This window comes from Leptidea sinapis, chromosome 18, assembly GCF_905404315.1.
Source record: "Leptidea sinapis chromosome 18, ilLepSina1.1, whole genome shotgun sequence".
NCBI lineage: Eukaryota > Metazoa > Arthropoda > Insecta > Lepidoptera > Pieridae > Leptidea > Leptidea sinapis.
The window spans coordinates 8,240,375-8,256,053 of NC_066282.1; the positions used below are offsets into that span (position 1 = coordinate 8,240,375).

The following is a 15,679-nucleotide window of genomic DNA, read 5'->3' on the forward strand; positions in this document are numbered from 1 at the left end:
TAGAGCACGGCATTACTTCAAGCCGGCCCAAATTCTAGCGCTCTACAAAGAGCAGGTCCAAATATGGAGTACTGCTATCATCTCTGGTCTGTAGTATCATCCGAACCATTTGAACGCGTACAACGCAGAGCTGCTTGAATTGACGAGGATCCAGTGCTCTATGAATGGCTAGACCGGCTACCGCATTTATCACGGGGAGTGTTCCGTAGCGCTGTTTCACCTGATTCCTGCCGCCGAATTCCACCTTCCCCTATGCGATATCATCCCCATAATCTGAATGGTATTTCTTCACAATGCGATTTTCAAGGAACTTTCTCCGACGTACGCCAAAGCTGTGGAATGTTATTGTTATCTATTAATACGGCTGTACTCACGTTTTTGTCGGTGTCGGTACCGACTAGTACGGTTCGATAGGGTGAGAGTAGTGGCTTGCAATAAAAAGTTTGTGTCTCGCAAGCTGCTAGAAGCCATAGAAATAGGCCGTCGACCTAATTTCTATGAAAAATGAAAAGGGAAAGAGACAAAGGTTGGGCTCTGCCAATAACTTGGAAACCTGTGTTACAAAACGTGTGTCGCAATAAGACCCATAGTGCCGATGATCACATAGTGGACATTGTGAGTACATTCTGTGCACCCGTGGACACCAACAGTGATACAGTGTCAGTGATACCGTGCTCGTCATCACTGGCGCACCCCGCACCCCCCGCCCTGTCCAGCCGCGCACTACGAGCTCAAGTCCGCAGTAAGAGGTGGGACGTTATCGCGAACCCACCACACTCACCCTGATGGAGGACCACCGAATGGTCCGAAACTAGTCGGTACCGACACCGACAAAAACGTGAGTAAAGCCGTATTAATAGATAATTTAATAATGACTGTGGAATAACCTTTTTTTGCGGTATTTCCGGGACATTACCTTAATAAAAGCGCATACACCTTTCAAAAAGGTTGACTCTGGTGATGCAAGAGTATGTCGGCAGCAGTGATCATTTAATATCAGGTGACCCGTACGCTAGTTTTTTCTTGTCCTCTTATTCCATAAAAAAAATCATCTGATGATATGTCAACCATATGGATGTTGCCTATGAATTCCATTACGTAATGCATTTGACTGCAGTCGTGAATCAAATCAAAATACCTTCAAATTAAAGAATGAATTAGTAAGGATGAATAAAAATGAATTGTAAAGTAAATATAAAATAAGGCAACTTATAATACTCACATAACCTTCAAAATCGCCCGTTCGTATTGAAGTGAAAGTTTGCTGCGTGTGACGGACCACCACCTCGAGTAAGATTGTTGATAAGACTGGCAGCTGGCTCAAAGAATATAATATTATTTATTCCTCAAATCCTCAGACCACTTACTCTAACGCGGACTGGCTGTAGACCATATATATTATTATACTCTTTGCTGTAGACTGTAGTCTGTAACTGTCAAATTGAAATTTAATACGGTTGTCCATGTGATGATAATGTTGCCATCCGGCAATAAGCTTAAATACATTCAAACTTGAAAAAATATGTCGTTATGTATTGTGAAATGGTTTACTTACATCTAAGTCTTCAAATTAGATTTAATTTATCTTTCATATTTAAAAATGTTCAAAGTGAAACATGGTTCTGGGTGTGAATACTTGAAATTTACCATATTATTACGTCTACTTCGTCCAATTTGTTAAAAATTCTTAACAGATTTTTATTTTAAACATTATAACGATACTATGAAATTATTTATCTCGATTTGAAAGGAAAATGATCATTTTTAAAATTTAAGTTCTGCTTATAAACCGAATCCGAAGCAAGACACAGTAATTTTTGGAGATGAACATCCAAGTAATCCACGTCAGAGGCAACATTTAATTTGCTTATATAAGCATTTTCTTTGGTTAACGCAAGTGTTAAAAATATATTTAAAAAAAACAGTTCACTTTTTTTTTTTTTATTTATCGAAATACATATTTTACAAAATGTGCACAAATAAGATACATTGTAAATACCACAGAGGTTTGTCCTCAATGCATTATCTTAGTTTACGCCTTATTTCAGTTTTTTACAAAATAAATATAATCTTAACATTAAATTCTATACCTACATACAATTATTAATATCTATAGAAAGTAACAATTGGCTACAAATACATTAATTACATACTAATAAGTTTGTGCGAAGCTGTTAAATAACATTAATTTTATTTTGAAAGGAACACCGACACAGTTCACTGAACCTGTGTAATATGCACATTCGAAGTCGAGTTGAATAAATAATAATAATAAAAATGTAACTATTACGGAAAAACCTTTCAAAATACAGTTACATGCGTTGTAACTGAAGTAAAAAATAAATAAAAGACGGCCTACAGACTTTTATCCCATGCCATAAAATTATTACATAAGTCCTAGTGATTATATTCTCTTTGATTAAGTCATAAAAAATAAGTAATTGCAACGAAATGAAATAGTGTCGTGTGGCAGTGTGAATTGTTGTATTGTTATAATTTTAACACAATACAATAAAAAGAATTTGTGATGTCGGAGCATGTACTACCGGCGGAAGAGCCGATTAAGTTTAAAGCACCATTAATTCAAGATAATCCCACGGGATGGGGTCCATGCGAGATGCCGGACCAATTTCGGGATATGCCTTACCAACCCTTTAGCAAAGGTGATAGGTTGGGAAAAGTTAGTGACTGGACTGTTGTACAGGATAAAAAATACCAGAGTAAGCCCATTCTCTAATCAACGTAGTGAAAGTATCAACATTTGGAGGTTATGACAGTTGCAATATAGCAGCGTTATATGCATATTAAAACCTCATCTAACGTCTTGTTTTAGATAAGTATGCATCGCAGTTTGGCGCAGGATCGTCGTACGCATACTTCCATGATGAGGATGAGAGTACTTTCCACTTGGTGGACACTACCAGGGAGCAAAAGGCCCCATATCAGCGCGGACGAGCTCGAGGTCAGCGAGGCCGTGGCGCTCGAGGGGCGAGAACTCCTGGAGGAATGACCACGTTGAATAAGGTAAGCTTGTATTATAAATGCTACACAGGTAGTTCAGCCCTGTGCATTAAAAGTGCCTAGATGCATAAAAAACATATGGAAGCCCGATGCCCAAGGGTGTCATAAGAGGCGACCAGTGGGAGGCTCCTTTGCACAGGATGTTGGCTAGATTATGGGTATCACAACAGCACCTTTTTTCTGCTGTGAAGTAGTAATGTGGAAAAATCTATGTGTCTCGTTTTGAAGGGTGCCATAGCTAGTGAAATACTGGGCAATTGAGACTTATGTCTCAGGGTAGGGCTTATGTCTCAAGAATCCCGAGTGGTACTGCATTGTAATGGGCTGGGTGTTACAATTACCTTCAGCTGAACATCCTGCTCGTCTGTTTCTTATTCTTATGAAAAAAAAAGATTTAATCAATAATTTGTACACTTTTAAGCTTCAGGTGTTTTATTTATTTAAATGCTGGAATGTAAACCTGTCTGTTTCCATTTTTTCGTTTAAAGAAGTTCCTAGTGCGTTTTCAAGAATAAGATATTTTTATTGGTATTAATATATTTATACCATTTCTTCTAGCAAAGAGATAGAAAATTGGGTAAGAGATGGGGTCAAAGAGGTGCTCCTATGAAAATCCGTGATGCATCTGTGACTGTAAGACCAACATGGGTCACTATTGAAGACATGGATTTCCCTCGTTTGGCAAAGCTCTCTCTGCCAGGTATTAAGGAAGGTAAGAAATATAATAAAAAGAATTTGTGATGTCGGAGCATGTACCACCGGCGGAAGAGAGTGTAAAGCACCATTATCATAATCAGACAATTAAATATGACCTTCTATTGACATGTTGAATGTGAATATGTGCTTTTATGGTCTTAGTTTGCTATTTATTAACATAACATGTTTCGATGCTCTAGAGATTCAATTAAAATAAAACATTCATTTGGATAGCATTCTGTTTTTTTTTACTATACTTAATATATTACAAACTAACTGCAACAGTTACTATGTAAAAAGTAAGCTATGTACCCCATTGCACCCTTACTACATACTAAATAAAAAAAAATGTTTAAGGGGTGGAGGGGGTCAAGTCAAATCTCATCTAATCTTATGTTGGAGAGAGGGGGGGGTCTCGGCAAATATCACACAATTTTTTTCTGATTGAAACAAAAAAAATATACTATTTTGATCGAAATGGACAAGTTGGTTCCAATAGAGGTTCTTCAGACCATGCATGATTCTCCATCAACAGAATTAGAGTAGGTATCCTTTTTTTCACAATAGTTATCGATTTAAGTATTCTATTGTAAACAATTTATTAAACTCTCAGCAATATTGATGACTAGTCTTAACTAGTCATAAATAAAAGCATGAGGGATTTTTTTTTTTGTACCTTAACTATCCAACGAGTACGAGTACGTAAGAAACCCACATTTTGAACAATCTCATGTGAGATTGGGGGATGGGAAGGGGGGGTTGAATAAAATCTCACAACGTCTCACCAAGAGGGGGGGGGGGGGGGTACAGAAAATTCAAAAAAGCACCACACGTAATTTATGGACTCCCCCTTAGTTGTACTCAATTTGCAGCTACTGTGGACTTACAATACATTCGTAAATAAGTTGACTAACTTCTGCCTATATATTGACCTGGCCAGGGCTGAGGGCCACAAATAAGATACAGGCCCCATTTTCTGTACAATCTAATGCCAATGTGACAAAGCCAAAGATACCCTATAATAATATATTGACATTAAAAGCTGATGAATTGGTATTAAAAACATTTCCTATGTTTCACAATGTTTGTAACACTAACCTTAAGCGCAGAGTGGTACACACCAGACTTAAGATAACTCGATAAATTTTTCTCAATTAGATATTATGATTTTCGAATTTTCTTACAGGTGAGGATATTGCTTGTTGTGGTACTTTGGAGTACTATGACAAGGGTTACGACCGAGTTAATGTGAAACATGAGAAAGCATTGCAGCGCATTGACAGAATCTTCCATACAGTATGTAATGTTACAGTTACATATAATCTTTTATAACCATTATTGAATTTGTGAATGACAGAATTATTTTTTTTATGGAATAGGCGGACAAACGAGCGTACCGGTCACCTGTTGTTAAGTGATCACCGCCGCCCACAACCTCTTGCAACACCAGAGGAATCACAGGAGCGATGCCGGCCATAAGGAAGGTGTACGCGCTTTTTTTGAAGGTACCTATGTCGTATCGTCCCGGAATCACCGCACAAGGATGTTCATTCCACAGAGAAAGTTCCTTGAATACCGCACTGTGGATATAGCTCCTTTTACATTATTTCTTTTTTTATCTATATATATAAAAATGAATTGCTGTTCATTAGTCTTCCTAAAACTGAGAACGGCTGGACCAATTTGGCTAATGGTTTTGAATAATTTGTGGATGTCCAGAGCATCTTTAAAAGGTGAATAAATATGAAAATGCTCAGAATTAAATAAAAGTAAAAATTTTGTTTTTCCTATGATGTGGCCCCGTCATTGAGAAATCAAATTGAAAGAATAGTTTAAAATGAAAATGAATAACTAATAAGAATTTTTATACCTTTCTAACTGTCTCTTAACTACAGTTGTTAATCTGAGGTAGCTCTAATAATAATCGTATCAGATTATTTATAGAGCTACCTCGCGTGCTAACTGACTGTATGTTAATTGATTTAATAAAAAAAGAATTTTCTTTGTTTGTTTAAGTTTATTTTATACAACATTATAGGTCTTTTATTTATCGATTGAGGCAGAACAAGCAAGCAAGTTTGCCGGGTCAGCTAGTCTCCTATAAACATAACTCAATCATCAGCTTATTCTTCAAAAACTTGCTTTTTTTTGTTATATCTTTTTATTGTAAAACACTGTATGTCAAGTTTCACTTATGTAATTATTTGTATATGTAAGAATAATTAACTTGCATCACCTCGTAGTAAACCTTATTAAGTTGACATGTAATTGTTTATACTTGTAATGTTAATTAAGTCCTAACTAATGGTTAACCATTAGTTTTTACAACCACAACCTTGGTTAGTTGACACATAAGGCTTTCTTTTTTTTTAAAGAATGCTATTGTTGTGTAGTAACAACACTTTGGTCTAAAAGTCTAGCTAAATAATAAAATATGGTATGGTAATAATAATTATAATGTTTTACAGGTGACTACAACTGACGACCCAGTAATCCGTCGCCTGAGTAAGACAGCGGGCACTGTTTACGCAACTGATGCAATTCTAGCTACAATTATGTGCTGCACTCGCTCCAACTACTCTTGGGATATTGTTATTGAGAAGATTGGTTAGTAATCAGATTCTTATCCAAGTTCTTAATTTATAATATATTTCCGTGCACACCACATTACGGTTATTACTGTTTAATTTAATTATGATAAGTATTTTAAAATATAAAAAATTTTACCTTTTCCTTATAACATTGCCCAATAGCATGTGGATAAATAGTTTATGATTTTTTGTTTCTTCCTCTTCTCATTATGTTCTGTGTCCGTAAGTTATATACAACTTTCAACAATAAATCATTGTCTGAGATTGAAACTATAATATTATAAACATCATAGTAGTGTTACATACTATATTTTATTAGTTTAGTATAGTAATATTATGTAACTATTTTAAGCTATAAATGTATGTCATGGTCGCTGTCAGTGCTGCGAAACATGGTGCCCACTGAAAATCAGTGTCAAGCCTCAGACGGCTTGACATATACTAAGTGGGCCTCCAATTGGCAACACTAACGTGATTGCACTGCTTCTTTATGTTATTGTTTTCATATTCCGTTTTAAAATCCACTAGGTCTGTATTAATTATTCTTTATTTATATAAATAATATTTATAATAAATAAAATTTATTATTATTATTATTAAACTTAGATTTTATAATCCTATGAAATGCCATTTCTTACCGTAACCTGTTTTGAGGGGTCAAGTTTATACAACATCATGATTTTGTTTGGTTCTAAAACCATTGATTCTGCTTGCTTCCATTGATGTTGCTTGCTTAAAACTTAATTTAAATTACTTTTTTTTTTTTAGTATAGTATAGCAACACTTTTTTAAACTGTCAACATTACATTATGTGTGTAAGAAGTGTAGTATCAGACCCAGCGCCTCAATATTAATGCTATTTTCTCGTTTATTTACAACAGGTGATAAGCTGTTCTTTGACAAGAGAGACAATACAGAGTTTGATCTGTTGACTGTTAATGAGACATCTGTGGAGCCTCCAACAGATGATGGCAACTCCATCAACTCTCCACGCAACCTTGCCCTTGAGGCTACATTCATCAATCATAACTTCAGCCAGCAGGTACTGATTTTAACAATATATAATGTTTTATTTACAAAAAAAAATTATCTACATTTACACCTACCATAAAATTAATATCCTGTAGATGTTCCGTGCCATTCATTCATTGATATGGCACACAGTTGTTCCACTGTTGGCTTCAGCCAACACCAGAGGAATCACAGGAACGCTCGATTTTAAGGAAGGTGTTCGCGCTTTTTTTAAGGAATCCATGTTGTATCATTGAAGTTCATTCCACAGCTTTGTAGTACATGGAAGAAAGCTTGAAAACTGATCTGTGGAGGACCATCACACATGGAATGATATCCTAATTTGTGGCGTGTCATGCGAAGTTAAAATTCGATGGCAGGAATCAGCTCTTCGGAAAACTCCCAGTGATAAATGTGAGTTTAGAAGACACACAATGAAGTGACGTCTCTACGCAATGCCAAGTGATCCAGCCGTTGAGAGAGCTCTGGGGCCCTGAGAATTCGAGCTCTGTGTTGCACGCGGTCAAATGGATCGAGCTGATACTGGGTGCACCATACCAGAGATGACAGCAATATTACATATGTGGCCGGAAATGCGCTTTGTAGAGCGCTAGAATGTGAGCCGGCTGAAAGTATTGCCGTGCTCTATTTATGACGCCTAGTTTCCCTGTCAGATCGACATAGTCCAAATGATTGCGAAACTGAAGTGTCAGTGGGCAGGGCACATAGTTCGACGGACAGATGGCCGTTTGGGCAGTTAAGTCCTCGAATGGCGATCACGTACCGGAAGACGCAGTGTTGGTAGGCCCCCCACAAGATGGACCAAGATCGCCGGCATGTGTTAGATGAGGACAGCACAGGACCGATCGTTGTGGAAATCTTTGGGGGAGGCCTTTGTCCAGCAGTGGATGTCTTCCGGCTGATGATAAGTTTCTTCGAAAGGTGTACATTCATTTTTGAAGGTTGTTGTGTTTTATGACTATCTGGAATAAATCGCGCGTGGAAGCTCATTTCATAACTTAGTTGTATGTGGCAGAAAGTTTCTTGAAAACCGGACTGTAGAGAACACAACACATACAGATGATGAAGATATCCAAGTTTGTGCCATGTCATGCCACTCATTCTTTGCTAAACTTGGGAATGCGGGAGTTATACTCACAGTTGTCAACTTTTGAAGTATTACTTGACTCTTGTAATGTAGTGTGAAATTTTCAGGTGTTGAAATCTGGACCCACTGAGCCTAAATACAAGTTCTCCGAACCAAACCCGTTTGTGTCAGAGGAGGAAGATGGAGAGGTCGCTTCCGTAGGTTACCGGTACCGGAAGTGGAACCTCAACAATGGTGTGGTAAGTTTTTTTTTACATTACCATGACTTTGATCATATTCGTTTTTGTTGCAATCAAACTATTCTATCGGAAAATTATTCTATCCGTTCACGAATTTTTATGTCTTCAAATTTGGCCCAGCTACTTAGGAGATTAGCCTGAACAGACAGTCAAAAATATAAAAAAAAAATGTTTTTTGATTAAACTCATAATAATAATAATGCCTGATTAAATCCATTACCTTGCTTATGTGACTTTAGGTATGGATATAGTTAAAAGTAATCCTTCCCCTGTAATTCGAAAAAACATTTTGCAGAGACATGTAGGACTATCGAAGTTGTCGGATCATATAGTACTGCCTAAGACATTGTAATCCGACAAATTACAGATCCAATGATAAGATTCTATATGTTATATGTATAGGCTTTCGCTTGTAACGACATTACTAGGTACGATACACAATGAATAAACAGAAAATGAAGACATGCTAGACCGCACCACTATCTTCTTCAAACTTCAAATTCAAAATAAACAATCGGAATCAAAACAATACCCTACGCGTCTCGCACGTTAAAAGTGGTGTGTACAAGACATAACTTGTTCAATCGTACATTAGTGAAGATTGTCAATACATAATATTACAGGGGGTGCTGGACCAGATGGGGCCGGATTACCGGGGGTCCACTGTAGATACTTCTATAATATTTGTTATTTCCTTCATGCATGCAGTCTGATATAAGTCCTACATAAATATTTATTCACATCTGGTAAACTAATATTTATCACATATTTAAAAAAAATACAGACTTTTTTTATAAAATAATAATAGTGTAGATTTAACGACTTCTGCCTTTTTCTTTTTGTTTATATAACTATTTCAGTGACCATTAATTTTATATATCAGGTCCTGATAGCTCGGTGTGAGCATGACGCTGTGCTACAAGGCCCGCAGAACGAGACCCAGTTCTTGACAATCAAGGCCCTCAATGAGTGGGACTCGAAGCTCGCTAATGGAGTGGAGTGGAGGCAGAAGTTGGACACCCAGCGAGGAGCTGTGCTAGCCAATGAGCTGAGGAATAACTCCTGCAAACTTGCTAAGTGGACTGTTCAGGTGATTTTTATACTTGATTATAGCAATAGCTAGATAAATATTTCATAATCATCCACAATTAGAATGCATTTAACATTTATAAAGATGTGCCTGAATAATTTAAGATTACATATGTGAATTAAATTTGTATCCATAATAATACTATATGAAACAACATACCAGGATTTATGAATCATTCGTCATTCGGACGGTTGGCTAGGTAAGAGTGCTTGGGCATATCCGAGTGAGGTGGGTTTGAATCCCGCATTATCCATAATAATTGTGGTAAAAATTAAATTTTTATATCAAACACTAGTAACTGTGTCTTTTGAATAAATACTACTTGCTTACACTCCAAAATAGACACCTTCAGCATTTGACTACAACTATGACTGCAAAGCTCTTAATAATATGTTGCACTACTGAGTTCCACCCTACATGCATAATCATAGGTCGGTCCTGTTGTGTGCTACCAAATTCTATCGTAGTAATGCTGGAAAACAATCACCCATTCATTGACTGGCTACTACTACCCTTGATAACAATTTTACTCATACCTAGGTAACACTGAAAATGTTTAGAACTGGCCAGTTAGAAACATTGCCAATGAAAACTTTTTTTGAATTTCAATTTTAGAACTCTTTGGTAACCTAATGCCGTATATTGCATTCATTTGTGATTTGTTTTTGTGAATTGGCGGCAAATCTAAAACTCTTGTTACACATGAAAATGAACCTAACGCGAGAAAATTTTCGGTCAATGATTTATTATGACTTTCGTTGTGGGTTTACTCAACAACAACACTGAACACTGTTTGTTGACTCTTATAAATAATAAAAAAGGGGGGTGTGTGCAAGTCACATACGGTACATTTGAAACTTCTGAAAAGTTCCTGCTTAAAAATACTCATTGAAAAGTATTGAAAAAATTAACAGTTGCTTCATGTAAACTATATTTATGCATAAAAAAAGAATTCGGATTATTGAAAACAATTCAATTCATCCTTTTCAATACCTTTCAATGAGTAACTTTCATCAGGGAGGCTACGAGAGATTGAGATCCTCGGATACGATATCCATATTGTTGTAATAACAATTTTGCATGGCGGCCATCTTGGATATAAAAAATGATCACAAATGCGTTCTCTGCACCCTCGACGATGATGAAGCATTGTGTGTTCAGGCGCTGCTGGCGGGGTCTGACCAGATCAAGTTCGGCTACGTGTCGCGCGCGCAAGTCCGCGACAACTCGCGCCACGTGATCCTCGGCACGCAGCAGTTCAAGCCCCACGAGTTCGCGGCGCAGATCAACCTGTCAATGGACAACGCGTGGGGCATCCTGCGGTGCATCATCGACATCTGCATGAAGCAGAAGGATGGTGAGTTGTGATCAATGCCCTCGATCATTTAACATCAGATGATCAGAAAACTCATCCTGAAAAGTCAAAAAAAGTAGAGCCCTTAAAGCCTTTGTTATTTTTGTTTGTCATTATGTGGTCTAGTCTGGGTCTCTATTCTGTGTTTCAAACAGTTCGACACGTAATCTGCCTTCTACACCAGGCATGCTCAGTAGATGTTGACTCGCCGAACTCTGGAACTTTCTGGTTCTAGGTGTTAATACACCTAACAAAATACAATTTATCTGGTCACTGCCAAGTCGAACAAAAACAAGCGGCACGGTCGTACCATCCTATTCCCGAAGCAGTTCAGGCCATTTTCGACCAACTTCGTTGTGAACAATTTTTTATGTTTTTAAAGTGATAACCATCACTTCTAGGATTAATACACAATTAAAATTTGAAAACAAAATTTTATGAACGATGCGGGACTCACGACCTCTGGCGTTCCGTGCCAGTGCTCTGGCAACTGAACTAACCGTTTAAGTGACGTATCGTCATAAAATCTTGTATACATTGTTCAACTCTCAGTCAATTTCTTAATATGCAAATATTGGGGTTTAGCAGGTTATCAACTGTAAAGTAGATCCTGTAGATGAAGTAACAACCTGAGAGTTGAACAAAGTATACAAGATTTTATGACGATACGTCACTCGAACGGTTAGCCCAGTTGGCAGAGCACTGGCAACATCGTTGTGGATATTATTAGAAGCATGGTCAAATAAATCTATTTATTTAAAACATAAAATATTTTCAATATTGATATGGTCACTTAGCTGTTGTTAGGTTAGCTAATTAAGTGATTATTTAAGACAAAAATACCCTCAAGTAGGGATTAAATAAAATGACAGACTTAGTATTACATAGATCTCACAACTTCTTTCGGTAGAAGAACTGAGGTGCGAGACTTGGTTTTTTTTATAAGATATCTTTTGATGACTAACTTTTAGATGAACAATGTTAATTGTTATCACAAATTAAAGGTTTTATGCCGCTTACAAATATTGCTTCCGGATGGTTTTGTGCACTTATCGTATATGTGTATATTTTTATTAAAAAGAGCGCAAAAAAAGAATGCTGGGAGTGTTTCTTGTGCCGCTTCTTCTCTCTCATAGCGCCATTTGTTACCGAAGCGATAGTAGTATCTAATATATGAGAAATGACATCAAAAATAATTCTAAAGGAATCAATTTTGAGAAAATAAATGCCTTTTATGCCTCTATGTCTCTCTTACCTGATATTAGAAATTGTTGTAAGTAAATAATATTTTTTTTTGTAATTATCTAAAAAACAAATTATACATTTAGGAAACAATATTTTAATCAACCTTACGTGTAACCATATTTTTATGATAAAAAAGAAGCCCGCTGAGTTTCTTGCGCCCTTCTCAGGTCTGAGGCATACTTTTTAGGAATGGGTGGTAGTTTTTGTTTTATTAAGTGATATCATTTCTTATTTTGAATTAAAATATTGGAATGTTGAACTTTATTAACCGGTTAATTACAAAAAATAATAGCAAAATCAGATAGTTTTTTTTTAATAACACATGGCTATCTCTTTCAGGTAAATACTTGATAATGAAGGACCCCAACAAGCCGTTGATTCGTCTGTACGACATTCCCGACAACACGTTCGAGTCGGACGCTTCCGAAGAAAGTGGCGACGAGCCCGCCGACACACCCTTTGCTCCTCTGTACTCTTACGGCAACAACAAAAGAATTTAGTTGTCTGTGCGCATCCATTTTCATTTAACAATACTGTAGTATTCTAACAGATATGTTTTATATTCATATATACTGGATAATAAATCGTTTTGGTCACATTATGTGTTTGATTTAAGTTGTGTCAGCTTTACCTACTTCTTATTCTATTATTAAGATAGACTATTTACTTTATTACGATTATATTGTATGTATGATGTCCATCCACAATTAAAATCGATAATTGAAAGAGAAATGTAATAAAAGTTTCGCAACTAAAATCGGTGTTGTAAAGAAGTTTATCAACACCCATGCTTTAAATCCTCTATTAAAGATTCTGAAAAAGTTAGCTTATTGCCAACATTAAAACACCCAATGTTCTAATAACCATTACATCACCCAAAAGAGTGTTGTAATGTTGTACTGAATTTCATAACAACACTCCTATATTTTTTTCATTCCCTTCATGCTCAAAGAGTTTTAACAGACAGCCACATTCTTATTGTGTAAAAAGTGTGTCAATATTATATTATATTGCTCGATGCGTGGCCTCTGTATGAATTTCAAAAAAAGAACATTTTGAGTTCCACACCACCAGAACGTCGCGCGCCGTAAAAAAAAGTAGGTTATTCGAATTCCCGCCATTTTCCTTCGATATTTTTATAGTTTTGTTTTCAAAAAATGAGCGATTAATTTCCAAAAGAACATAATATTCATGTGAATATTAGTTATTGCACTATACAAAATGTAAATTACTATTAAAATAAATAATTCTTTCATTAATTATCATTATCATTACTTAGTTTATTTGTATATAATCAGTAATGGATGATATTAGGTTACTACTAGGACTAGCTGTTTTAATGTTAGCAGTAAGCTAACTGTTTCAGAATCTTTTAGAGGATTTATATTTTGGGTGTAGATAAAGCAACTCTTTTAAGCAACTGTTGATAATTAGGTATTAAAACACTCATGTGATACTATTATCACACTCGGCTTCGCCTCGTGAGATAAATCCACATTCGTGTTTTAATACCCCTTATTACACAACAGTTGCATAAATAACTATTATCTACACCTAAAGATTCTAAAACAGTTAGCTTATTGCCAACATTAAAGCACCCAATGTCCTAATAACCATTACATCATCCAAACGACGATAACGTTGTAATGAAATTCAGTACAATATTATATCATCCGTTTTCATAATAACACTCCTTTGGATGATAGTGTGGTTACTAGGACTGGCTGTTTTAATGTTAGCAGTAAGCTAACTGTTTTATAGAGGCTTCATATTATGGGTGTAGATAATATATCAATAATGATAACTGTACCCGCGACTACTTCCGCATTTACCAGCGTAACCTCAATATTCGGTGTTCCAATGCTGTCCCACATGCATTAACAAGATTTCATATCAATTTGACCTTTGTTTCAAAAGATGAAAATCACTGCCACCTATCGTTAAGTTCGTAAAGGGGCTATAACATGGGGAGAAGAACTGATAAGATACTCCCAGCCCATCTTTTAAATCATATAACAACTTAGCCTACTTAATATAAAACTGCACAGAACCATGCATCATTATCCTCTATATAATATACTATACTATAGTAAGCATTCTTTGTCAAAGAATCTTTAATATATTTCTTGAATTGAAAAACATGTCATTGAATGTGTTAAATACAATAGAAAATATAAATAAATTTCTAAACGCCCCTATTCGATTGTTTAAATCATTATGAGCAACAATAGTGACGTTAAATGAACACACGGGGAGAGGTATTCCAAAGAATATAATCGTACACGTACGGAAGTCTCACTCCGCAAAATCTACTAAAGAAATAGGGACTCTTGCGGTCATACAATAAGGTGTAATTCAGATCGCACAGCGCTATTAACCTACATTTTTATTCACCTCTTCTGACGACATTAGGGTTGACTTCTTTACCTATAACATAACGTTCATCGGAGTGGTCATGTGGTCCCTATATATACGTGCAAAGTTTCATTTCAATTGGATCTAACGGTTGTTGAGTTTTAGGTAAACATCTTAGATCATTTATAGACAATGGCGGCTGTGAAACCGTCGAAAATAATTATTGAGTTTTGAATTAATCTCTATTTTGACTTTTGAGTGATATAAAGTGTCATACAAATCGCGAGTGTAAGATGTAGCTTGCCACGCACACCAAACTATTAAACCTGGCCTGTTCTTATCGGTTGTATAACAGCAAGAGACTGTATCTAGACGTATAATTATCTAAGATAAACAAACACACATATTGTCTCTTATAGTATATTACACGCTTTTTAGTGGCTTCACCTGTATGCATGTTTATTTGTAACCATCTCATTTATATGCAATTTGACCCACTTTAAAGGGCCAGATTTAGTTCAAACTTCGTCGATTTATCGAGGACCGATGAGGATACATTAATTTGATAAAATTATTCCATTTTTATATTTGCAAAATAAGATTTTTGTTAATTTATGTAATTTTTTCATCTATAATCAATAAGAAATAGATATTTTAAATTTCAAACTTTTCAGTCAACGCATGTATTTTTTAGATTTTTTAAATTATTTTTATTATAAAGATAAAACGTGCTTAATAGCATTGACAGAAATTAGTTAAGCAATCCACTCTCGATCCGTTAAAGGGATGAGAGAAGATGGATTCTTGGTCGAATCTTAGACTATAACACTCACTCTACTTTAAATTAACAATATTCCCAACAAAAATCAATCTAGCCCCAAAAATACTAAATATCAACTATTTCAACCGTCCTTATAATATATGTCGCGATTACCCTAGTGGCTTGGTCACGGGGAAGGGCGCTCGTGT

The 15,679-nt window shown here is 35.9% G+C and overlaps 2 protein-coding genes across 2 annotated transcripts in view; one reads left to right on the forward strand and one right to left on the reverse strand.

Moving 5' to 3' along the window:
- Positions 1–1,377, reverse strand: part of LOC126969429 (facilitated trehalose transporter Tret1-like) — a 44,122-nt gene extending 42,745 nt beyond the window's left edge. The window contains exon 1 of the mRNA XM_050814838.1: positions 1,223–1,377. The gene's annotated coding sequence lies outside the window, so the exon portion shown is untranslated. The remainder of the gene's footprint in view (positions 1–1,222) is intronic.
- Positions 1,378–2,427: 1,050 nt separating this feature from the next.
- LOC126969426 (eukaryotic translation initiation factor 3 subunit D) lies at positions 2,428–12,953 on the forward strand. The gene is made up of 10 exons (XM_050814834.1): positions 2,428–2,720; positions 2,834–3,024; positions 3,580–3,733; positions 4,904–5,013; positions 6,186–6,324; positions 7,190–7,350; positions 8,535–8,666; positions 9,550–9,756; positions 10,918–11,113; positions 12,695–12,953. Exons 1-10 carry the CDS (start codon positions 2,528–2,530, stop codon positions 12,853–12,855), a joined length of 1,644 nt encoding a protein of 547 aa, XP_050670791.1. The 5' UTR covers positions 2,428–2,527; the 3' UTR covers positions 12,856–12,953.
- Positions 12,954–15,679: the final 2,726 nt, after the last annotated feature.

Coding starts and splice junctions, on each gene's coding strand:
- LOC126969426 (XM_050814834.1), top strand. CDS start 2,528: ATGTCGGAGCATGTACTACCGGCGGAAGAGCCGATTAAGTTTAAAGCA. Junction 3,025..3,579: donor GAATGACCACGTTGAATAAG/GTAAGCTTGTAT, acceptor CATTTCTTCTAG/CAAAGAGATAGAAAATTGGG. Junction 3,734..4,903: donor TCTGCCAGGTATTAAGGAAG/GTAAGAAATATA, acceptor ATTTTCTTACAG/GTGAGGATATTGCTTGTTGT.